This window comes from Castor canadensis, chromosome 4, assembly GCF_047511655.1.
Source record: "Castor canadensis chromosome 4, mCasCan1.hap1v2, whole genome shotgun sequence".
Lineage (NCBI taxonomy): Eukaryota > Metazoa > Chordata > Mammalia > Rodentia > Castoridae > Castor > Castor canadensis.
In genome coordinates, this window is record NC_133389.1 from 122,741,778 (window position 1) to 122,768,615 (window position 26,838).

Sequence of the window (26,838 nt, forward strand, 5' to 3'; positions counted from 1 at the left end):
CATGATCCCATACCTTAAAGACCCAAAAAACTCTACTTGGAAGCTCCTAGACACCATCAATAGCTACAGCAAGGTAGCAGGATATAAAATCAACATAGAAAAATCATTAGCATTTCTATACACTAACAATGAGCAAACTGAAAAAGACTGTATGAAAACAATTCCATTTACAATGGATGGAATTGGAGAACATCATTCTGAGTGAGGTTAGCCTGGCTCAAAAAACCAAAAATCTTATGTTCTCCCTCATATGTGGACATTAGATCAAGGGCAAACACAACAAGGGGATTGGACTATGAGCACATGATAAAAGCGAGAGCACACAAGGGAGGGGTGAGGATAGGTAAGACACCTAAAAAACTAGCTAGCATTTGTTGCCCTTAACGCAGAGAAACTAAAGCAGATACCTTAAAGCAACTGAGGCCAATAGGAAAAGGGGAACAGGTACTAGAGAAAAGGTTAGATCAAAAAGAATTAACCTAGAAGGTAACACCCACGCACAGGAAATCAATGTGAGTCAATGCCCTGTATAGCTATCCTTATCTCAACCAGCAAAAACCCTTGTTCCTTCCTATTATTGCTTATACTCTCTCTACAACAAAATTAGAAATAAGGGCAAAATAGTTTCTGCTGGGTATTGGGTGAGGGAGAGGGAGGGGGTGGAGTGGGTGGTAAGGGAGGGGGTGGGGGCAGGGGGGAGAAATGAACCAAGCCTTGTATGCACATATGAATAATAAAAGAAAAATGAAAAAAAAAAAAAGAAAACAATTCCATTTACAATAGCCTCAAAAAAAATCAAATACCTAGGTGCAAACTTAACAAAGGATGTGAACGACCTCTACAAGGAAAGAGATTGAGGAAGACTATAGAAAGTGGAGAGATCTCCTATGCTCATGGATTGGTAGAATCAACATAGTAAAAATGTCGATACTCCCAAAAGTAATCTACATGTTTAATGCAATTCCCATCAAAATCCCAATGACATTCATAAAAGAGATTGAAAAATCTACTGTGAAATTTATATGGAAACAGAAGAGGCCACGAATAGCCAAGGCAATACTTAATAAAAAGAACAACGCTGGAGGTGTCACAATACCCGACTTCAAACTATATTACAAAGCAATAACAATAAAAACAGCATGGTACTGGCACAAAAACAGACATGAAGACCAGTGGAACAGAATAGAGGACCCAGATATGAAGCCACACACCTATAACCAACTTGTCTTTGACAAAGGAGCTAAAAATATACGATGGAGAAATAGCAGCCTCTTCAACAAAAACTGCTGGGAAAACTGGTTAGCAGTCTGCAAAAAAATGAAACTAGATCCATGTATATCACCCTATACCAATATTAACTCAAAATGGATCAAGGATCTTAATATCAGACCACAACTCTAAAGTTCATAGAGGAAAGAGTAGGAAATACCTTGGAATTAATAGGTATAGGGAAGAACTTCCTCAATGGAAACCCAGCAGCTCAGCAACTAAGAGTTCATAAAACTAAAAAGCTTCTGCTCAACAAAAGAAATGGTCTCTTAACTGAAGAGAACACCCACAGAGTGGGAGAAAATATTTGCCAGCTACACATCAGACAAAGGACTGATAACCACAATATATAGGGAACTCAAAAAACTAAATTCTCCCAAAATTAATGAACCAATAATGAAATGGGCAAGTGAACTAAACAGAACTTTCTCAAAAGAAGAAATTCAAATGGCCAAAAAACACATGAAAAAATGCTCACCATCTCTAGCAATAAAGGTAATTCAAATTAAAACCACACTAAGATTCCACCTCACCCCTGTTAGAATAGCCATCATCAGCAACACCACCAACAACAGGTGTTGGCAAGGATGTGGGGAAAAAGGAACCTCTTACACTGTTGGTGGGAATGTAAACTAGTACAACCACTCTGGAAAAAAATTTGGAGGCTACTTAAAAAGCTAAACATTGATCTACCATATGATCCAGCAATACCATTCTTGGGGATATACCCAAAACAATGTGACACAGGTTACTCCAGAGGCACCTGCACACACGTATTTATTGCAGCACTATTCACAATAGCCAAGTTATGGAAACAATCAAGATGCCCCACTACTGACAAATGGATTAAGAAAATGTGGTATGTATACACAATGGAATTTTATGCAGCCATGAAGAAGAACGAAATGTTATCATTCGCTGGTAAATGGATGGAATTGGAGAACATCATTCTGAGTGAGGTCAGCCTGGTCCAAAAGACCAAAAATCGTATGTTCTCCCTCATATGCAGACATTAGATCAAGGGAAACACAACAAGGGGATTGGACTTTGATCACACGATAAAGTGAGAACACACAAGGAAGGTATGAGGATAGGTAAGACACCCAAAAACCTAGATAGCCTTTGTTGCCCTAAATGCAGAGAAACTAAAGCAGATACTTTAAAGTAACTGAGGCCAATAGGAGAAGGGGACCAGAAACTAGAGAAAAGGTTAGTTTGAGAAGAATTAACTTAGAAGGTAACACACATGTACAGGAAAGCAATGCGAGTCAACTCCCTGCACAGCTATCATTATCTCATGTAGCAAAAACCCTTGTTCTTTCCTATTATTGCTTATACTCTCTCTTCAACAAAACTAGACATAAGGGCAAAATAGTTTCTGCCTGGTAGCAAGGGGTTGGGGGGTGTAAAGGAGGGAGCGGGGCAGGGGGGTAAGGTAGGGGGCAGGGAGAAAAGGGGAGTAATGACCCAAACATTGTATGCACATATGAATATAATAAAAAGAGGATAAAAAAGAATTTCTTCTTGTTGAGGTAAGCTGTGTTGATGTGTAATGCCTTCTCACTCTGTGCTTTAAAATGTAATTATATTAAGTAATCTATGGTCTGAGACATGATCATTCTCTAGCGACAATGAACAAGGATCTTCCCTTGTGAAGTTTGCTAATTGTGGATATATTTCCAGCAAAGGAATTCAGTAACAATGTACTCACTGTTGAAATCCCGACTTTTTTGATGTCAACATCCAAGCTCCTTTTTCCTGTGGAGAATGCTAACATTCTACCCTGCACCTAGTTACTAAAGTTAATCTACCTCCGCCCCTGGGTTTATGGAGGAATAAAGTAGTATAATACAATGCATGCTCTGTGCTCCCTTGGGTTGAAATTGCTGGGGTCCACCACATGGAGCCTCCATCCAGAAGAAACAGCTAAGAAATGGATCCTGTTGATGTAACTTAAAATTCCACATCAAGCAAGGTCCACAAAAACCAAAGTTGAGTTTTGATAAGGCTTTATGTATTCATCTAAAATAGGTACTTCAAATAAGGCCAAACATGAAGGTCTGCCCAGGAAAACTGGACAGTTTGTTCACTATGCTCCCTTTGTTAAAATACAGTCTCCTTACTCAGTTTCTCTCCAAAATTTTAGCCTTCCATGGTCTAAAAATATTAAATGGAAAATTCCAGAAATGAAAAATCTGTAAGTTTTTAAACTGCATAGTGTGACAAAATCTGGCACCATACTCTACCAGATGAATCATCTTTGTCCAGTGTATACATATTGTATATACTACCCACCTATTCATCAGTTAGGACCTATCTCAGTGATCAGAGCAATTATTACAATACTGCAGTGTTTGTGGTCAAGTAGTTCTTGATTTAACAATCCATTTTATTATTAAATTAATACTTGTTCTGTTTTGCTGTTATTTTTGTTAACTTCTTACTGTGCTTTTTATCACAGGTATGTATGTATGTATAAGAAAAAATACAGTACATATAGAGTTTGGTACTATCTGTAGTTTCAGGCTTCCTCCAGGGGTGCTAGAATATAGCCGCAGTCCATAACATTCTTCTCAAAGAAGTTCTACTGCTTATTGGAGCAAAGCCCTGAGCCATACCCCAGGCATGCATGAATGGTAACTGAACCCTCTTCTTTTCCTAACTGGACTATTCACCTGAACTTTTCTTTCAGACTATTCAGAGAAGACAGAAGAAACTGGGAGCATGGAGCCCTTTGTCTCATGGCTTTTAATTTTGCCTAAGTTATCTTCAAACAGTAGTCTGTGGCTTCCAACATAAAAAAGCTAAATATAATCAAATTTATAAGGATGATGACAAAAATGAAATTCCACAACTAGTCAATATGTGGCTCTAGTCTGTGTTAAATAGACTCTCACAATGACTTATATCCAGACCAGAATTAAATGGCATAAATATTACACAAAAATTGATTATAAATTTTTGCATTTGCATTTTTGAAAAGAAATCATTTTTTGGATGCCTTAGTAGGATGCTGCCTACTGACGTGAATTATCTTTTATTCTAACTGTATATTCTTCTTGCTTTAAGACAAAGATATTCTTTTTGATGACATTAGTATGACAGTAGATAGTATTTATTTTGCCAAGTATTTTTTTTAAAAGTTGCCAACCCCAAGTTCAGCCCACACTTTCAATCTTTAAATATTTAATCTTTTAATAATGAGTTCATGACCTTTCAAAGTTGATACCTCAGAGACACAGGCAGGCTGAACAAATTCCCATTTCCATACTAGCCATAAAGTACCCCTGATGCAGTGTCTCAGGTGTACCACAGTAATTACTAGGAACTTTGCTTCATGTGATTGAAGAATGAAAGTCATGGACAATGGGGTTGAGCAAAAGAGCAGTTTTATTTAAGCAGAGAGGAAAATCTGACTTTTATTTAAGCAGAGAGGAAAAGAATAGAAAAGCTCCCATATACATGGGAGGGGTCTCAAAAGGCTGAGCCCCTGAGGCTCCTTTAGAGGTTTTATATGATTCTTACTTCCTGGTTGAAGGGAAGCTGGTTGTGTCTCTTTGCTACTGGTCTATTCATGGGATGCATATTTGCACCAGCCCAGGACATTGCAGGGGCACTATGCATGCCTTCCTCTTCTTTCCTGATCAGCTTGAGGTCCAGCACACTGACTAAGCATCCTATCAGGACATGGTTCAAGTGCTATTCACATGTCTCAGTAGTTTCAAGGCTTGAGCGAGCAGTCTCAAGATTTCCCACTCTCCACACCTGTTGACCCCGTCTCTGTGTCCTTGGTAAGTTTTCATGGAGTCACCCTGTCTCTGTCCTGCCTGTTTAGTTTCTACCTCCTAAAACTTCCAGTCTCACCCCATGCCTGACACTTAAACAAAACATTAAGAAAAACAGTATATTAACTATCTTTCCATTTTAAAAGGGCACATTGTACTTTAGCATTTTCCCCTAAGATTTTAATTAAAATAATTGAAAGAGATATACCTGTCAGGAAGGAAACAATTTCTCTTCAACTTTCATAAATTCATACTTGAGAGAGATACCTGTAACAAGACAGGTAAACAAAAGAAAAGCAAGCAAGTTTATTAATGCATGCAATAAACAACACTACATCACATGGGAGAAACCCCAATGAAAGGTAACACCAACCAGTAGCTTAGAACTCTGGCTTCCATAGGATCTTCAACGAAGAACAGTAAATTTTTAGAGGAATGACAGAATAAAGAAAGCAGTTTGGGCTTCAAAAGGTGGGGAGTGCAAGAAAGTAAGTTTATGGGAGTCAACTAATGAAGCAATGTTCATAGATTCCTCTGGTGCTATGTCTGAACTGCTCAGTATTCTCTTCAGTGATTAACTTCTATCCTTCTTTATACATATGTGTGTGGGGATATCGTCACAATTTTATGTTCTGCTTTAAGGTAAATATGGGGTGGGGGCAGGGAGCCTTTCTGACTCTGCTTCTTAACTGTCTTCAGCTCAAAAATATTTATGTCAAAGAAGCATGTTGGAGTTAATCATTCTGCTTTCCTTCACACCACAGAGAAACATCACAAAAACATCAATGAACTATATGGAGAAAATAGACAACATATGAGAATTCTTTTATAAAATGATACACAATAGAAAAGAAAAACAACTCATGTTTTATCTAGTATTTAAAATTAATTATAAACCATAGCAGTAAAAGCTTTCCGAACATTGGCAAGAAAAGCTGAAAAATTGTTGGTCTTTCTTACATTCTCTTGAAACTCTTCTAGGCACTCAAGATGAGGAGCACTATCAGACACTAGAAGAAAAATTAAAGGAAGATAATATAAATGAAGGTGTAGGAGAGAGAAGTACTTCTGATGTAGATGCTTTTATTTGACTTGAATGTCAATTACATTTTACTGAAATACTCTGAGCATAAAATAATATACTTGATTTTCATATGCTAATAAGCTCTTGGACTTTCACTTGTTTAATCTCTAAATGTTCAAATCTTAAGTACTAAGATCCTGCTTTAAATGTAAACAGATGGCATTCAGGGATTGAAGAGCTTAGTGATGCCATTTTCCATCTTAAACCCATACATTTTGTTTTAACTACTTAACTGTTTCACCTTGTTTGAACTTTTAAATAATTTTCCTATGCAAAAATTTAATCTGACTTCTAGTTTCTCACCTCTGGATCAAAAAAAGTACAATTTTCAAGGCCAATTTTTAATAACTGCAATTATGAAAGAAATATTCTGAAGTTTTACAAGCGAAATGGAAGTCATTGGAAAATATGGTTGCTATTCCAAGAGTGTTGGTATTTACGGAGTCTATTAATCAAGTGAGTCACAAATAACAAAGGCCCTCAAATGTAGTTCTAACAGATGGTATACTAGGAGCAAATCTCAGGTGAAGTTGGCCAAAGGAAAAGAGCTTGACCATATCAGATTTCCAGCTCTTTGACTGAGATTGGTTAGGAATCACAGACTATGCCCAGAACAGATAAAGAACAGCAAAGAGTACTTGGTTTACAATATATCCTGTGGATGCTATTTTAATGATTATTAAATTCTATTAGGACTATGTAGTAATAAAGGTTATACAGAGAAAATTAAAAAGCTAGATAAGAAGGTTTTTTTCAATTTGATATTTAAACTCATTAAATTGGAAGACAATTACTAAAGAGAAAAACCCCAAACACTGTGTAGATAAATTAGATTTTCAAAATACAAAATCTTTTAAGAAAAGGAATTGAGTCTCCATTGCATGTTAGAGAGTCAACTCAGCAGTTCACTGAGTGTCAGTAATGCTTTAGTATGATAGCATAGGTGTAATGACCTAAGAACCATTTTTATAGTTCCAACAAATCCAGGATTACTTGTACAGGGGTTAGAAGACTAAAAAAAAAAAGATAAATATTTTCCTTATTGTTCACACTATTACCAATCATATATATTCCCAATAAATCAAAGGCTTTTTGGCTGGCTACAGAATCGGTAACTAACATTATCAATGTGTGGGATTTTCAGGATGAGACAGTTTTTAAATTTTGTTTTGGGGAAAATAAAGTATAACATACTCATTATTTTACATTTTATTTTAAAGTCAAACACTTAGATAAATTATAATGATAGTAACATCTTTAGAGTTTAAAGTTTTCTAAATGGAAATTCACAGCATATAAAATGTGGTGATTTTTGATGTTTTAGACCTTTCAGTTACTGCCACACTGGACCATCCTGAAGAGATGTGACTAGGTCCCTAGGTAATATCTATAAATCAAAACTATACTCATCCTTGAGAGGACAGTACTTCAAGAAGCAAGACTAGAAAAGGAAGCAATCAATAACTTCTGGGAATATTACTTTCCTTCAAATTACTTTATATTCTGATCCAAATAACATTTGGGGATACCAATTTTAAATACAAGTTGAGATATGAGTACACACCTTCATAGTCTCTTGCTTCATTTATACGTAGGGAAAACATAAACGGGCTCTCGGGATGCTTAGGGTCAATACCGGTGAATATAAACTGCAATTTATCACCTGAAAGAAAGTAAGTTATTTAGCATGAGAATATTTTATCATACTAAACCTTTCAGGGGAGAGCTTTCTTATCCCATCTTTGATCAATACTTGTATTGCTAAGTATATATATCCACTTAGCCAACATCTCCAACTGTAGAAGTTACAATTAGTTTTAAAATATAGGCAACAAAAGAAAAAATAAGCCAGACATCAGTGAAATTAAAAACTTCTGCCTTTTAAAGAACGAAGACAAACCACAAAATGAGAGAAAATACTTGTTAAACATATATCCAGCAAAGCTTGAATACACAGAATATGTACTTTTGAAAGCCCTACAATTGAACAACACAAAAACAGATTCAAACAGGTAGCTGTACATCAATGTTCAATGTATTACTCATAGTAAGCAAACAACCCAGTGTCCTGCAACAGATGAATCACTAAATAAAATGCAGTACATGCACCAGGAGATTGCTCTGCCATAAAAAATGAAGGAAGCTTTCATATAAACATTATGGAAAAAAACCTTGAAAATAATGCCAAGTGAAATAAGCCAGATGCAAAAAGACATATATCGTATGATTCTACTTACATAAAATAGCTAGATAAATAGAAACAGAAGACAGATTAGAGGTTACTAGAAACTGGAGGAGGAAAGAATGGTGAGCTATCACTTCATGGTACAGAATGTGTTTGGGGTGACGAAAAATTTTGGAAATCGATAGTGGATGACGATGGTCACACACAGCAAATGTAATTAGTGTAACTGAATTACACACCTAAAAGATGGTTAAAGTGGCAAATTTTATGCTGTATATTCTACCACAATTAAAAGTATTGTCAAAATATTTGACATTTTTCTACTCACTTGGGACTTGAAGGTCCGAAAGATCTTCAAATGCTCCCAGAGGAGCAAATAAATGCCCAGTAGAAATTCAAGACAGCAACCACAAAGTATAAATTCAAATGCATTTTTAGGTTTTTTTCTATCATATGAAAAAATAGAAAATCTCATTTAAAATTCTTTTAATTATGAAAATAGATCTTCAGAAAATGAAAAAAACTGATCCTGCATTCAACTTCAAAATGAACTAATTATATCAGTATGCCAGATTTTTAAACTGTTACTAGTAGTGGGAAGGAAAAAAGCTTTCATAAGATATTCAATTAGGCAAAATGAGGGGTTTAATTTGGCTTTTCTCTTTCCCTGAGGAGATAAAACAAAACAAAAAAGTGCTTTCCTATTCTCTTACTCACTAATACAGAGTCAACCTTTGTGACCCCATATGGAACAATATTCTCCAGACACCCCAGGCAATCAGTTGTTCTGCAGTGGACATCAGCAGGTTGTCCTCTAGTTCAGTTCAGCTCTGACACTATCTATCTGGAAACAGAACACTGCCACCATCCCTTTTTTGGGTTTGACTAATCTGCTTGAGCAGCTCATGGAAACTAGGGATAACACATCATTTACATTTACCAATTTGCTACAAAAGATGTTACAAAGGATATAGATGGAGAGATGTATAGGAAAAGGGGCGTGGAGCGTCCATCCCCTCTCTGGCAACATCACTCTCCAGAAATGTCTATTTGTTCAGTTGTCTAGAAGCTCCTAGAACCCAGTCTTTCAGGTTTTTTTTTTTTATAAAAGCTTCATTATCTAGGTATAACTAAGTCACTGGCCATTATTGATTAACAAATGCAACCCCTCCTCTCCTCACCCTTCCCCAGAAGTTGGAGGGTGATTAATCAGGCACATGCTCCTATCCATCCTAAAGCTACCTAAAGGCTGCCAGCCATCAGTCAACTCATCAACACACAAAATAACATTTATCACATTAGAGATTCCAAGAATTTTAGGAGTTGTACACCAGGAAACTAGGAGAAAGACCAAAGACCTACTTCATAATATCACACTTCCTTCACACATTATTTCATGACTTTGAGAGCTATGGCAAAATTCTTTTTTAAATCTAAAAATAAGCCAGGTGCCAGTGGCTCAGGCCTGTAATCCTAGCTACTTGGGAGTCTGAGATCAAGAGGATCTCAGGCAGATCATAGTTCCAGGTCAGCTAGGCAAAAAATGTTTTCAAGACCCCATCTCATTGGAAAAATCTGGGTGTGGCAGTGTGCCTGTCATCCCAAAGATGTCAGGAAGTTTAAAATAGGATTGTGGTCCAGGCCAATCTGGACAAAAAGCTATACCTTATCTCCTAAATAACCACAGCAAAAAGGGCTGGAGGTGTGGCTCAACGGGTAGAACACCTGCCTCACAAGCAGGAAGCGCTGAGTCCAAACTCCAGTACTGCCAAAAAACCCTAGTACCGCCAAAAAATATATCTAAAAATAATTTTAAAGGCTTAAATCTGTCTATTTAAAAATAAAACTAAACAAAAAAGCACTCTAGGATGACAGTGAATATTAGTGTTCAACACATCGAAGTTCAGACTTGAACCTTATATTCTCTTCTAATCAAAGGGGTTAATATTTTTTTAAATTAAGAACTCAATCCAATTAATAGGAAAAACATCAAGTCTAAGAGATATACAAGTAAAAGACTCAGTAAAGAAAGAAATGTAATTAGTAAACAAATAGAAAAAAAAAGTCACCTTTTCTTTAATAATCAAATTTTTTAAATTAAAAATGCAATTCTGGTGCTAAGAGGACTAGAGGGTGATGGGCAAAGATAGGGAGGTTAAACTAAGGACCAAGAACAAAAAACAGTTTCACATTCTTGAATATATGTTAAAGCCTTAATTCAAATCCCATCACAACTCCCTAAGCACCAGTATCTGATAAGCACTGCAACCAATCCAAAGCAACAATGGTTTCTCCTTATTGACTGCCCTCCTATCCAATGCTATCCCCACCTTCACATAATCTTACCCCCTTTAATACAACCAATGGAAGCTCAATGTAAACAATTTATTCTTCTTTCCCCAAATTTTCATTAGAAAACAAATGCTCTTAGTTCTGGTCTGGTACAAATGCTACCAAGTCCTGCCACAGGTAGCTGTGAGAACCTTGTCCCAAGATAGGTGGTTTCTCTCTGGCTGGCATCTATAGAAGAATTCTTTTATTTCAGAGACCTCTCAGTCTCAAGAGTTTTGGTTTAATACTGCCAAGAATACAATGAAATGGATTCTCTGTAACATAACAGATAAATGTGTTTAAGAGTTAACAAAACAGGCTTGAGATGCTACCCTTAGGAACCTTAGGAAGTCTTGCTTGCCAGGTTTGTCCTTGGCTGATGTGTCCTGGGAGAATACACGAAGTCAGCAAGAGAGGAGAAGTCTGACGAGAACTAGGCACAAGTTCCAGAGTCTCTAGTGCAATTTCAGTAGACAGCATTTCTTCATTCATATGTGCTATCACGATTCGATGTTTGAAGGAATTAAGTGCATCCTGAGGGGTTCCAAAGTTAGGATTCTTGAAAACTTGTACCTAGTTTCTTCGAGACCTTGCAGTGTGGGCCTTTTTACTTTGCTGAGTCTATTCTGTATCCTTTTATGCAATAAAAAAATCTCAGCCATGTGTATGATTAGTGTCCTCCCTTATCTGTGGTTTCAATTACCTATAGTCAATTGGAGTTCAAAAATATGAAAGGGGAAATTCCCAGAATACACAATTGATAAATTTTAAATTGTGTACTGTTCTGAAGAGTGTGATGAAATGTCATGTATTCTACTCTGTCTGCCCAGGATGTGAGCCATCCCTTTGTCCAGTGTATTCACACTGTATATACTACCCACCTAATGGTCACTTACTACTAATCTCAGTTAGTAGATTGATTGTGCCCTATTTAAGTAACATTTGTTTTCCTTCAAGTGCAGAACAGTGGTGCTGGTAATTTGGATATTATGCCAAAGAGAAGCCATGAAGTGCTTTCATTAAGTGATGCATACAAAGGGAAAACACAGTCTACATAGTATGTGTTACTATCTGTGGTTTCAGGCATCCACTGGATGTCTTCAAACATATGCTGTGGATAAGGAGTACTATAACATGAGTCCTCCTAGTGAACCACCAAACCTGAAGTTGATCTTGGAGAACTCCAAAACAACATTGTTATAAATTAGAACATACATAAGTAATAGTCATAGAAGTATTCCTTTTATGGCAATTAAACAAAAGAAAATGGGGCAAGGGATAGGTACAGTGGCTCGTGCCTGTAATCCCAGTTGCTCTGGAGGTAAAAGGTTCAAGGCCAATGTGGGCAAAAAGTTAATGAGTCATCACATCAACAAACAAGCTGGGAGTGGTGGTACACACCTATTATGCCAGCTACACAGGAGGTGTAGGTAGAAGAATCAAACCTAAGACTGACTCTAGACAAAAAAAGCATGAGACCCTATCTGAAAAATAACTAAAGCAAAAAGGGCTGGTAGAATGGCTTAAGTGGGAGAATACCTGCCTAGCAACCATGAGGCCAAAGAGAAAAAAGAAAATGGAGAAGTTGATATTTTTTGTAATATTGCTAAAACTGAAAAATTGACAGAATCCAAAGGTAGAAGCAGTATATGTGTTAAACTACTGATAAAGATATTATATTAAAAGAATGAATAATTACACCACCATTTTAAAATTACTATTGTTAAAGCAACTGGAAAAATGTTAATGATACAAATGTCAGTGAGAACAAGGAACAAAAAGCATTTGCTTGTTGACAATCATGTCAAAAATACTTGATAAATAAAGCATTAGTAGTTATGTTTGGGTGATTTAAAAATTATAATTTTTTTCCTGTTTTCTAAAAAGCTAATAAGCTAATAATAAAGTTATTCTTTTAGTTCAAAGTATTTTTTAGATCCTTCTGTACTTAAAATACAGCTTTTCTAATTTCTATTTTACTTACAGCAAGAACTTACCATGAACCTTTCTAATTTCTAGTCCAAGTCGATCTTTATACACATCTGCTGACTGCTGCAGCCTTTTCAACCTCTCTTCATTAGCTTTGTTAGCAATGGAAATAGCTATGATTAAAAAACAAATTACACTGTATCAAATATTTTAAATAACTCTCAATGAATGTTCATAGAATTTTAAGAAACTTAAAAACTATAAAAATTATGCCAGGCATAGGAATTTTTTATATTTATACAGTTTCTATCTCTACCTACTAGCAAAAGGAGTTTTTGTTCATTCAAGATGGAAGGAAAAATTGCTCGAGATGCAGATAATCAGAACAGGGGTTTATATAGCTAGCATAGAAATAGACTTCCTTTATAGTATTTTGGTTTTTCTGTATAGACAAAGATATACTAATGACTTTGTAGGAAAGATATTCTATTTCTTTAGGCCAATTTCCCATGAGAAGTCAGCCTTATTTCTTTTAAACTTTAAAAAATAATCTCTGAATAACAGTTGGCAGATGAGAAAAATAATTTCACAACTTAGTTTTAGAAAAAACATTAACAAAATAAACTTTGCTATCTTCAAGAGATTTGAAGAGTTGATTATTGTGGGCCAACAAGTCTCTTTTTTAAATAAAGCTTTTATTGGATATGAAATGTTTTTGACAAAAAGACTTTGCAGCCTAATTAGCGTGCTTATATTACCTGGCAGAGAGTGTACAGGCAATAAATGTTTGTTGCATAACTCACACTAAAGCAAATCTTATTTAGTGGCACTGTCTCCCACTCTGCTTAATTAAACCCTCTTATCATTGCCAATATTACTCTGGTTAAAACAGAAACTAAAGGGTAAAGCCCTTTAAGTAAAGCAAAAAAAAAAAAAAAAAAACCAAAATCCACTTAGCTAGCTTATCCTTGTAGACAAATGGCTGGCTAGGCCTAAGGTAGTTTAGCCATTTTTAACAATGAAGCAGAGCAGGCAAGATATACATGATTGTAACAATCACTGCTTTGAAATTCTGATTGATGTTTTAAATAGGTTTATTACTGGAAACTTACTTTCTTTCTTTCTAGAATATTCTTCCTTCAGATCCTGGATATTTGCCATCAGTACTTCCAATTCCTGCTTTTTGTCTTTTACTTCAGCAATCAACTTTAACAGGTTATCTTTTTTTTCTTGAATGATCTTATTCTGCTTGCAGAGCTCTACAAGTATAAGGTATTAGCTTTAATACATATGTCCTGCTCTCTGACATGTAAGAAAGAACCAAAATTTATTGACTTTCAAAATATTAATAAACAATAGATTTTGTTTTTGAAGTCTCATGTACCTTAGGCAGGCCTCAAACTCAGAATCCTCCTGCCTCAGCCTGATGAGTGTAAAGAATATTTTGATTGATAAGCATTTTCTAATGATTCAAAAATCATGTAAGACCTTCCCCCCAAAAAACCTAATCTATTCTTTCCTACTTATTTTTGAAAACAAAAATGAGACAGAATTGTTTAAAATGAAAAAACCAAATAAGCCACAAGATAGAAAAGCAGACCAGGACCCCTGCCATTTCCTATTCCAAATAAGTACATAAATAAAACCCACCACCAAAGACAGTCAAACTCTAGAAGACAGCTCTATGTAGATCTCTGAAGAAACAGCTAATTCTAATACTTTATAAATGGTTCTGGAATATACTAAAAAGATACAAGGGAAAGGTAGGTATGTAGGCAAACAGAAAAATCTTACAAAATTAGGATAATTCTGAAATTAAAACTCAATGAAGCACCATCCCTCCACCTACAGCCACATAAACTAAATTTTACTTGAAAACATAGGTGTACAAATGGTTAATATTAACTTATATTAAAAATAACCCACTGAGAGGAAATATGTCTGGACATATGGTGAAAATATATTAGGAAAATTCATCACACAGGCAGGCTTTTTTTGGTGGTAATGGAGTTTGAACTCAGGGCCTGGTACTTGCTAGGCAAGCAGTCTACCACTTGAGCTACACCTCCAGCCCTTTTTCCTTTAGTTATTTTTCAGAAAGAGTCTTTGGACCAGCATTTGGACCATGATGTAGGATTACAGACCTATACCAATACACACCAGCTTGTTCTTTAAAGTTTTGCTAGCTTTTTTTTTTTGCCTGAGTTAGCCTTGAACCACAATCCACCTATCTTTGACTCCCAAGTACTGGGATTAAATGAATGAGCCACTGTGCCCAGGCCATATGAGAAGATACTGAAAAAATATTTTATTTTATATAAATTCTTCACCCACTCCTGATACCTTTTTTTTTTTTTTTTTGCAGTGGTGGAGATTAAACTAGGCTCACACATGCTAAACAGTTCTCTACCACTGAGTTATACCCCAGCCCTTTCAAAAAAATCTTTTATTTTGAGACAGGGTCTCACTAAATTGCCTGGGCTGGCCTTGAACTTGAGATCCTACTGCCTCAGTCTTCCATGTAGCTGGGATTCACAGGCATGCCACCAAATCTGGCTCTAATACTGATTCTTAAACTAGATGTAGTGTAGCAAGCTTTCTCAATCTGTGTTCTTTCCAACCTAACTGGAGGCAACAGGAGACTCAGAAAGGACAAACAATAGAAGACAGACATGCATAAAGTTGGGGCCAGGTGTGCCGGGCACTCAGATGGAGATGCACAACAGCCTCATTGCTTCTTTTCTTCTCTATTCTTTAAGGCCTTTCTCCTTCACAATTCTTTAAAACCTTGCTTCTTTTCTATTCTTTAAAGTCTATTTCCTTAGACTCGGTTTGTCTCATGTTTTCTTTAATCTCTCTTAAAGTCTTGGCCCTCAGATTTGCACTGTCCCATGTTCCCTTTTTAGCTTCCTTAAAGTCTCGGTGCTCAGACTTGCACTGTCCCATGTTTCATCTAATTTCTCAGCAGCCCGCCAATCAACCAACCCCATCAAAAAACCTTCCATCAATTCCCCATCAAAAAACCCCTTCAGCGAGTCTTTTATATCCAGTGGCAAACAAGGAGGTGGAGCAACAGTTCTCAGGGAGGGGCTTGACACTGTAACAAGAGAAACCTGTCTTCCTACTTCACTGAATATAAACAACTTAGGAAAAGCAGCTGTGCTGCATTTTGCCTCTTCTGCGGTGGTGCCAAACTTAGCCTGTAGATCACTGAGCACAACTGTCTTATGTCAAGTTCTCATAGGCTTCTCATAATCAGCTCCCCACAATGTAGAAAGGCATTTCTTTAACATGATAAAAACAAAATCAAAACCTTTCAAATCTTATAGTATTCTTAAAGTACAACAATAAAAGTCATTTTCAAAAGGAATAAAACTAGGGTGCCTGTTCTCATTGCTATGTAATATTTTCCCCAAAAAGTTTCTGGCCAATACAAGATACATAGCTGGCAAGACTACCAGAAAAGAGAATTTTCATTATATGTAGATGATAGACATCTATCTAAAATACTCAGAAATCCACGGCAAGTCTCTGAGACTTCAAAGTATAAAATTTTTATCTTTCATCAATTGCACCAATACTACATAGGTGAGAGTAAATATTTATACTAATATTATTAACTGCAATTATTAGGTTTTGCTATTTAATCCCTAGTAATTTTAAATACTCAAATAGTGCCTTTTTATAGCTATCTCAGACATTAGCCAGAACTTCATTTCCTTTTGGGTTTAATCCCACTAATTTCCCTACCTCCTCTAGGCCCATGTCACTATTCCTACAAATTCTCCTAGCCCTCTTAAACACTCATCTTCTGCAACTACTCACAACCCAGCACAAACAAATAGAAATAACAAAGCTTGTGTTAAATTGGCCAGGACTCCCTTCTGGAAAAGGGAATAACAATGGCAGGGCCAACCTACATCTGTAGGCTAGAAAAACAAACACAATTTTTCTACTTGGAATTGCTCCCGAAGTCCAAACAGGAGGCTAACTAGAGCAGGTCTGCACTAAAGCCTAAGAACTCTAGACAGAGGGTACTGAGAACAAGGACACAAAGCCAGCATCTTTACAATATAGGTAGGAAATATAGGGTTTCTCTATGTTGCCCAGGCTGGTCTCCAACTCATGGGCCCAAGTTTTCCTCCTGTCTCAGTCTCCTAAGTAGCTGGGACTATAGGAGTATACCACCACACCCAGCTGTGCTTATGAATTTTTAAATTAAAGATTGAGTTTTACTAATATTTAAATGAAATCTGAACAACTTTTTAACATAAAAAATGCCATTAATATTAGCAGTCCTGCATTACATTAACACAAAATAACTACATTGCCATATGATTCTAGTAGTTAATGATAAGTAGGTATGTGTTCCAAGGATGTTCTCTTAATGTTAAATAAGGTAGCCCACCACAGAACTTCTGAGACCTTCAGTACTATGAATCCTCGAAGGGGAAATGACACCATGATCTGTTCCCCAAATCAAACTGAGAATAGAATTCTTTGTTTGAGGAGCATCTCTCAAAAACCGACATGCCTCAGGAAATGGGGATGTCTCATTTTTAGTGATAACAAACAAAACACAAATAATCTACATCAAGAAATATGTAGGCTTTGTATGGAAAAAATCGCAAAACTTGCCGGGGACACGCATTTGACTTTGATTTTCAGAGTAACATTTTATGCTTCTAAACACCATAAAAATGTCAGTATTTCCCACATTCACTTCTATATTTAATGCAGTTCCAATGGAAATCCAGAGAGCGTAAAAGAGGTCTAATAAAAGTAATTACTAAGTCCATGTGACAATATGCAGAAAAACATAGTTAGGAAACATGGAAGGAAAAAGAACAAGGAAAAGCACTTGTCCTGTCAGATGCAACATTTGTGATTGAGACACTTATACTCGTGGAGTACTAGTTGAAGAACTGACATACAGCTCAGTAAAACAACAACAAAAAAATTCCTAAGCAATTGCCAACATATTTAGGAAGTCAGTAGGAAAAGGAAATATAGAATCTGTGATCCAGGGGTAGATGATTCCCTAAACAGCACTGGAATCACAGTTCAGTATATGAGTGTAAATCTAATTAGGTGGGGAAAGCTCTATCTATTCAAAGGTAAAAGAAATCAAAGAGAAAGTTTACAAAATTTAACACGCAAGCAAAACAATTTGTATTTGACTCAAATGAGAATAAAACTACAAAATGGTAGGTACTTGTTTCAAATACCTAAAAAATGTTATAAATTTACTTAAGGTTCATCATAATACTATTACGCAGGTCTTAGTCACTTTTGTAAGAGGAAGAGGTCAGTAGTTCAGAGGCCCAAGCTGTATTTGCTAAGATGTAATAAATAATAAGAACTGGATTCAAAGTCAGGTCTTGACCTCAAAGGTAATGCTTTTGTCCTTTAAACCTCCTCCAACAATGGGTTACTGTTTTAAACCAAAGATGACACAAATACAGGTCTGGGCACAGAGATTCACATCTGTTAACCCAGCTATGCAGTAAAGGTAGGTAGGAAGGTTATGGTCCAGGCCACCCAGGCAAAAACCATGAGACTCTACCCAAAAAAATAACTAAAACAGAAAGGGCTGGGGTGCTCAAGTGGTAGAGGACTTGCCTAGCAAATCCACCACAGTACCACCAGGGAAAAAAAATAAAAACATAAATACAAATTCATAAAAGGGAAAAAAGAAAAGCAAAAACTAGAATTGAGACAGTTAATAAATATGAAAGATAATTTAATCTTAGTAGTAATCACAGAAATGCAAAAAAAAGAAATAACATACATACCAACATTTACTTGTTATAATAATGTTTACAAAACTAATAGCTAGTGTTGAAAGGAATACAAAATGCTAGAGTACTTCTGGAAAATATTTTTGACATTATGAAACAAAAAAAGCACGTATGTGTATATTTGACTACATACAAACAATATGCATGTCCTTTGATCCAGCAATTTCATTTTTACAAAGTTACCCTAGAAAATAAGATATGCAAAAATATTTATATACTAACTTTTTTTTAGTGTTCAGAATGTACTGAAAATAGTGTTTTATGTACTGAAAACATCGCAAATGCCTATTAAGTAAATGATTAAAAATATGGTATATCCCACTCCTGGGCATATACCAAAACAAATATAAGTCAGCATATAATAGACACACTTGCACACCCATGTTACAGCAGCACTATTCAACAAGCCAGGTTATGCAATCAGGCTACGTGCCTCTAACAGGTAAATAGATACAGAAAATGTGGCATATATACACAATGGGGTGTTATTCAGCCATAAAGAATAAAATTATTTTGTTTTCAGGAAAATGGATGGACCTGAAGATTATCATGTTAAGCAGAATAAGCCAGATTCAAACAAACACCACATTTTCTGTTATATAAGAAATCTAGATTAAAAAAAAAAAGGCCATGAACATAAAAGGAGGACTATATTATTGAGGGGTACCAGTGGTAAGAGGGAGGGAGAAAAAAAAGAGAGTGGGGAAAGAGAATATTATTGAAGTAGACTGTATGCATGTATAAGATCATAATGAGACCCAATTAAAAAATGTGCAAGAAAGGTCAAAAAAGGGGGGGTTAGGGAGAAGGCGGATAGGAAAGAGTAATAGAGGTGAAAATGATCAAAGTACATTATATGCAAGTATGGAATTGTCATAATGAAACCCCTCACTTTTTACAATTAATATACACTAATAAAACTCCCCCAAAATACAGTATTGTCAGCAAAGTGGAATATATTTTCAAAGAACTTTGCAATGTAGGAAATACTCTCAAAGTAGAAATAGAAACCATGAAAATTATGTTAAAGTATCTACATAGCACATGAAAAATAAAAGTTAGAAAGTCATTTCCTTAAATTTGGTTCTCAACATTATAGATAAGTTTTTGTTTACTTTTCTGCATTTTCCTAGAATTTGGACATGATCACATATTAAATATAATTTTAAAATAAATATCAGAATTACTAGAAAGAAAATGCTACTATCTAAAGGAAATTATTAAGTAGAATGGTACTGCAAAAGAAATACAAGTTTAAAGTCAAAAGGTCTCTGTTCCAATGAGGTTCATCAGTTCTTTCTCAAAGAACCTTGTCAAAACACAACTTCAGACTCTAATCCTCATTTATAAAATGAGACAGTGATAAGTGCTGCCCCATTTATTTACCCCACAAGGTTGGAGCACACAATAACAATGCGAAAACTTTTAAACTAATAAGTGATATACAAGTATGTGCTTTCATTATGAACTAATTTGTGTAATACCAATGTAAAGGCTTAGTGTTGCCTATTATGTATACACAATCAGTTGTCTCTCATTCCCAGAGCCAGTATTTCAAACTGTCACCACTACTTAGCAGAGGAGCCCTCCTTTGCACCTTCCTTCCAATATAGAAAGGTCAGTATGGCACACTGGAAAGAGCACATTTTTAGCTACTTGGTGTGCTTCAATCTTCTCATCTGTGAAACAGATTATTTTTGCACAGATGCTGAGCTTTAGATAATTTAAGAGCCTATCATAACAGATGCCTTTCATTTTCAATAGGCAATCTTCCTGCATATGGTAACTTGATGGACCAGATGCTCCCAAGTGGGCCAGAACATTTGGCTATTTTGTTCTCCACTGTATCTTCTTAGAATAGTACCTACCACAGAATGGCAGGCTCAACAAATATTTGGTGAGTGGATATATTCCCTCAACCTTTCCTATCCCCAAAATATTATGTGTATCAGTCTCCCTTATACCTATCTGTGACTTCCCAGTCTTGACAACACCCTTTCTGGGTTCTCCCCTCTTCTGTCTGTTACCTCTCCAACTTCCTCAGCTCTCTAGTTATGATTGTTTCCTGATCCTTTCCACTTGCCTACCTCTCAAGTTATAGAGAGATAAGGTAGTACTGTGAAAGTAAGTGGGGACTCTTGAGTCAATCTGATCGTATGTGGCAAATCAGTCCGTCTGAGCCTATAAGCTCATCAATGAAAAAGGACTAATACAACTACTAATTCCCAGTGGAGGGGATGTCATGAGAACTGAAAGAGTTGGTGTATGGAGAATGTAGTTCAATAAGCATTAATTACTTTCCTAGGCTATCATCTTTCACTGTATACATTCCAAAGACTTCTAAATTTCTATCTTGAGCAAAGACCACATTGCTGGCTATATTCCACACCAGTCTATCCCTTGCCTAACAGACCTCTCTAACTGCAAGATTCACAATATAATACCTCAACACAGTCATCCAACACATTTAAAACTCATGTTTCCTTCTTGCCCTTAAAAAAAACTATTCCTCTTTTCTAATACCTTATGTAGGAAAATGGATCATTACTGATCTGTACTCCAAAGCAGAAGACACCTATCATCCTAGACATACCCACCCCTTTAGGACAGCAGTCATGAGTCTACCTCTTCAGATCTGTCACTGGTCCAAGCCATCCTCATTGTTTGCCTGAGCTACTACACTGCTTTTACCATTAATTTGTCTCTTGGTGGCCCACCATCTCACTCCCCTCCTATTTATTGTGTGGCACTGCCTGTGCTTTTTCTGAAGTCCAATTTCAATATCACTTTCCAGGTTAAAGTCCTTTTGCAACTCCTTATCTCCTGAAAGACAAAGTATTGTAGTGTACATATAATGTCTATCATCTGGTCAGCCCATTCTCCTTCCAGTCACTTTGCTGGCACTCTCCATCAACATTGCACTCTGGTCATCCCAGAACTCAATTTTATGCCACATTCAACATGCTGTTCCCTTTTCCTAGAATATCGTGCTGAGTCTGATGAACTTCCCTGACCTTCTCTAGGGTAGTGTGTATAGTCAGTCCATGTAGGTCCAAATTATACTTCTGTCATGACCAGTTGTCTGATCTCAAGCAAGTTACTTCTTGGAGCGTATTTCTTCATCTATAAGGTAGGATTAAAACAATATCCAGAGCCAAGCTTGATAGGTGCAAACTTGTAATCCCTGCACTCAGGCTAAGGAATGGGGAACATGAGTTCAAGGCCAGCCTGGACTACATAGTGACACCCTGTCACAAAAAAGCACCCTCCTCCCCCACCAAACACAACCCAGTATATATATATATATACCTCATAGGGCTATTGTGAGGACTTGAGTCAGTATTGGTGAAAAGCTTAGAACAAAGCCTAGGCACATGGTATTAAGTAAGTTAAGGGTTAATTATTAAATATTCTGCATCCCTCACTGGGAGAATCAAGCCCTCCAGATTCTGTGTCCACATAGCATCCATTCCATTATTATAACAATGACTACAATATATTTCAATTGTCGTTTCCTGTCTACATCCACCACTAAATTGTGAGCAGGTTATACCTTATGATTATTATCTCCACAGTCCTGGGCAACAGCAATCAAATGTGTGTTGAACTTAGGTAAATTATATTTCTGTTCAAGCATTAACTAATTTCTTAAAGGAAAAATGATGCTTTTAGACTTTAGAGCATTTACAGAACATCTTCACATTACAGATATTTTGAGGGGGGCTGGGATTTGAACTCAGGGCTTTGTGCTTGCAAAGCAGGTACTCTACCACTTGAGCCACACCTCAGTTCATTTAGCTCTTGTTACTTTGGAGATGGGGGTCTCATGAACTTTTTGCCAGGGGTTAGCCTTGAACAGTGATTCTCCTAATCTCAGCCTCCCAAGTAGTTAGGATTATAGGTATGAACCACCAGCACCTGGCAAGACACTCCAACTTAATAGTGTTTAAAACACTGTAGCTCTAAGACAAGAAACTAGAGGAATTTCAGTCATGGTCACAAGCTACTGGTGTCAATAAAAGCTACCGATCTACTTTGAAATGTGGAGAGTTGTAGAAATGAGAAGCAAAGAACAATGGTAAAAAATATGGGAATAATGTCAGAGTACTACTCCTAGATCAAAGCACTACTCCTAGCTCAAAGCACTAAGAGAACCCCAGCCTTTCAATGCCCAGGCTATGATTTCCAGTGTGAAAACAAACTCTTTTTAAAAAAATATGCTGGTCTTTACACATTAGCATAGACAAATCTCAGAAGTATAATGCTGAGTGGAAAAAGGGACAGGAGATATATATATATATAATGTTATGTTAGTTACATAACATTAAAAAACACAATACTAAATAAAAGAACAATTCTAGAAGATGGGAGGAGGTATAATATGGGATGCCCTATCTCAAGCTGTTGTTGGAACATAATTTTTTTTAATATGCGAGTATGTGCATGTGTGTGTGTAAATGTTTAAACACACACACTACAGTGTCTTACTTGCATGAGAGATTTCATGATAAAAATGTTTAACCTAAAAAAACTTGTGATCTACAGTTTTTCACGTACGATTTTGATATTCCAGAAACATCTCAATCATTCTTTCTTCTTCCTTTAATTTTGCAGACAACTTTTCTGAAAGAGAAATTAAAGTTTCAATTCAGCTGAAATTACCCTAGAAAAAAAAGAACAGCAAAATGGGCAAGTCACAAGTTAGCTGTAAGTACCTGAAAGTGCTTTAATGGAGTCCTTGTAGGCATCTTTTAGCCCCACCATCTGACAGGGAGTGTCACTGAGGGTGTTTTTGAACTTACTCCCAAATTCACTTATGATTTTATCGAAGTGTGCCAGTTCATCCTCTACCATTGTGGAAGCCACTACAAAACATACAGAACACATATTCTATTTTAAAAGATTACTGAACGCAAACAAACCACATATGCGAATCAAGTCTATTTTGGCAGTTTGACCCTTGCTACAAAAAAGTTAGCAATGTACCTTTAGTTCTAGATATTCTGGGGTAAATCAAGCACTTGGGCTTACCTGTGGTTAAGGTGAAGCAAGCATCCAGGACACCTTTACCTGCTAAGGACTGGTTAGTAGGTAGGTAAGGGTGAGTGCACAGGAGATCCTGCTCAGTGACCCCAGGACACTGACTCTGACTTCATTTGTCTCACAAGTAACGTGGGTGACTTCTAGGGCCTCCTCCTACTCTGACTTTCTGAAGGCCAGGAGGGCAGTGGTCCCATTCTCCTGGAGAAGGGCTCCCACAGGGACTCTGTCTCTTCCTCCGGCCCCTGAACAGGTATGGTAGCAGTTAAGTGCAGAGAGGGGTAAGCTTGGCGAGTTCGATGCAAGACATGCACGGGTGACCTCATCTCTCTGGTCCTCAGGACCCTTCTCTGTAAAGAGATGTCCTCGAAAACCCCGAGCCCCACTAGTTACTTGTGACGCTGAAGCCTTTCCAGGAGGACCAAAGACACCTTGTTTAGTCAAGCCCAGAACCCCAGGGCTCTGCCGCTCCCCACCGACCAGGCTCAGAAACTCAAAAGTCAAGTCATGCATTTCACAAACGCTTCCCCCCAAACCTATTCTCTTATCGCGATAGGCTCCACCCCCTCGCACCTTGGCGGACAGGCCTGAGCCCCCGACCTTCCCCAAACCAGATCTGCGCCGCCTCCAGTCACCAACCGGTGTCCGCACCCAGGTCCCGCAGCCGCGCCAAATTTCCGATTTCAAACCCAAGGCGCCCGCTCCCTTATGATTGGCTGCTAGTGCAAGCTCTCCGCGCAGTGATTGGTTGATACCGCCTTCCGGCGTTCTCGCGGAAAAATATGGCGGAAAGGGGATTCTGGGACTCGTAGTTCTTTTCTAAGCCACAGCCGGACGCACAGCTGTGCGTTTGCAAGTATTAAGAGCCCCAGATTGCCCCAGCCGGAGCCGTTCAGTAGCTTCTAATAAAGGTTTCGAAACAAACAAAATATAGAAATTGAAATTTATTGTATCTTTTTGCGAAGTACATAACCTCTTCCTTGCACTTTTTTTTGGAAGGTTGACTCCAATTATGAGTGGGCAGAAACATATTGAGGGTCCTAAGAATTTGTTTGCACTGTTTTTAAAAACATCCTTCTTTTCTACTCCCCAAGCTTTTCTAACGGTGTTTTTGAGGCCTACTAGAACAATACATCGCTCCTTCTTGCAGAACTTCAAACAGGAAGGACTAAGAACAGTATCAAAATCACCAATGTTCCCTGAGGACAAGAAGGAGGCAACAGCCACTCAACTAGGATCTGGGACCAGCTGCAGGGACCTGAACTCCAGACAGGTGAAATGTATTCGCTATTTGCATCCTTCTTGGTAAAGCCAAGGAAGAAAGAAAAATAGGACAAGAATGGAGAATACACCCTCTAAAGAAATTATACTTAAGATGGCCCTCTAAAGAAATTATACTTAAAAGATACTGTTTTCATCTTTGACTATGTTTCTGAAAACAAAGCCCTCATTACAGGTCTTGACTGTACTACTGTTTTCTTTGATTACCTTTATTCAGACACCAAGAATAAGATAAAGGCATAAAAACATGCTTAGAGGTATCAGATATTGGCCATTCTACCTCCAAGAACTAAAATAAGACCTCTTAAATCAGGACAAGTTATTATTATTATTAGCATTTTAACACATCACAAAGAACCTAAAAGTCAGCTTCCAGCTTAGGGTTTATTATTAATAAATTTGGATATATAGTTTGCTGTGAAAAGTCTTCATTCATTTTACAAATACTTATCTAAGAACCTCTGATTTTAGATGTAGTAATATTTACCTTACACTTTATGAGTTGGGTATCTCAGAACTTCAGCTGAATGAATGATGGTGCTTATTGCTAGGGTTTTCACTGTCCCAGATTAGTGACTATGGTACTTAATAAGATTCATGAAAGGGTGCTGACTTGGAACCCCGTTTTGCTCACTGAGCTTTTACACTGGACTTAACCAGCCTGTTAAGTAAATATTCTAGATCTCTGTTGAACTTGAACTGAGAGGACTGACTGCCCCCACCAACGTGCAGTTTTCAGGGTTGACAATTGCCTTTTATTCTTTCTGAGAACTGCATCTCAACCAAGGTGTGAGAGAGAAATTTCTAGGTTGTCAAAATTTTCATCTCTGAAAGACTGGGTGGATGATTTCTCTCTACATTTCTGCATGGCTTATGGCAGGAAGCACTGAAATAAATGATTCAAAAGAATAAAATTAAAAAGTCTTCTGAGAATTGCTGTAATCAAAGCACAATATCCAAAGTGCAGTCAATCTTCAGTGCTATGTTCCACCTGGAATCTTTCATCTTCCTAGAATTTAAAGAAAAATATGGAAGCACTGAGTACTCCAACATTGTGGAGTGATGAGTTCACCAAGTCTTTCCCTCCAAAAAGAAACCATAAAACCGTACCAAAATTATAAATTGTCATTTCAGTGTCCTGGAAATTGATAAAAGGCTTATGGCTTGCTCAGAAACATTATACTAAGTGAAATAAGTCCAGATGCAAAGGACTACATATTATATGATTGCATTTCTATGACATAACCAGAAGAGGAAAACCCAGAGACAGAAAGCAGTTCAGTGATTGCCTAGAGACAGGAGCAGAAGGAAACACTGACTGCCAGAGGGCACAAGTGAACTTCTGCGGTAATGGAAACATTCTAAAAGTGGTTTGTTGTGATTGTTGACAATTCTGAAAAAATATCATGGGATTATAATGGTTATATTTGTGGTACATAAATTATCTCTCAATAAAATTGTAAAAATGTTTTAAAAGAGATGAAGGATGTCAGTACTTTAGAGGAAAAAAAGAATACATTTCCCAAATATTCAGAAAATGCTCAATACAGCGAGAAAGCTGAGCTGTAGTTAAGTGTACAGTCAGAGGCGTTACAGTAACGTAGCTGTACAACCATCACCACTATGCGTCTCCAGAACTCTTTTTAATCTTGCAAAACTGAAACTCTGTGCCCATTGCACAATGAATCCCATTCTTTATTCTCCCAGGACACTGGCAACCATCACTCTACTTTCTGTCTCTAAAAAGCTGATTGTGCTGGGGTGTATGCGTAGCATTCCCGAGGACCTGGGTTCCATCTCCAGCACCAGCCACAGAAAAAACAAATTGACTACTCCAGTGCCATTTTTCAATTGTCTCATAAGTATCAAAAGTGGGGATTTGTTTTACAGCTTTTAAATGCAATCTATTAATCAATTAATGTGAATATTTTATGCATGATAATGGTATTGCTTTCATTGTATTCCGGAATACATTTTCCCCTTTTATCCTACACTTTGCATTTATAAATTCTACCTATATATTAAGGTGCAGTCATTTGCCACCTCATCCACTAAAGCTTCCTAATCTCATAGACAGAAACTAATATTTGCCTTTCCTCTGTTCCACTTACTGTTTACCTGTAACAGCACAGT

At 37.0% G+C, this 26,838-nt stretch overlaps 1 protein-coding gene across 3 annotated transcripts; it reads right to left on the reverse strand.

The window, feature by feature from the left end:
* Window positions 1–3,806: 3,806 nt before the first annotated feature.
* Spc25 (SPC25 component of NDC80 kinetochore complex) lies at window positions 3,807–24,135 on the reverse strand. 3 transcript variants are annotated; one of them, XM_074071042.1, is made up of 7 exons: window positions 24,064–24,098; window positions 23,100–23,249; window positions 22,942–23,007; window positions 13,696–13,842; window positions 12,652–12,756; window positions 7,703–7,801; window positions 3,807–6,064 (listed from the first exon to the last, which is right to left on the reverse strand). In XM_074071042.1, the coding sequence occupies exons 2-7, from the start codon at window positions 23,236–23,238 to the stop codon at window positions 5,940–5,942; spliced, it is 681 nt and encodes a 226-aa protein (XP_073927143.1). In that variant the 5' UTR covers window positions 23,239–23,249; window positions 24,064–24,098; the 3' UTR covers window positions 3,807–5,939. The 3 variants fall into 3 exon arrangements, with proteins under 3 accessions (XP_073927143.1, XP_073927144.1, XP_020023565.1); XM_074071043.1 differs by lacking the exon at window positions 24,064–24,098 and adding an exon at window positions 23,416–23,972; XM_020167976.2 differs by having other exon boundaries at window positions 3,810–6,064; window positions 23,998–24,135.
* Window positions 24,136–26,838: the final 2,703 nt, after the last annotated feature.

Coding starts and splice junctions, on each gene's coding strand:
- Spc25 (XM_074071042.1), bottom strand. CDS start 23,238: ATGGTAGAGGATGAACTGGCACACTTCGATAAAATCATAAGTGAATTT. Junction 23,008..23,099: donor CTCCATTAAAGCACTTTCAG/GTACTTACAGCT, acceptor TTTCTCTTTCAG/AAAAGTTGTCTGCAAAATTA. Junction 12,757..13,695: donor ATATTCTAGAAAGAAAGAAA/GTAAGTTTCCAG, acceptor TTTTAATCATAG/CTATTTCCATTGCTAACAAA.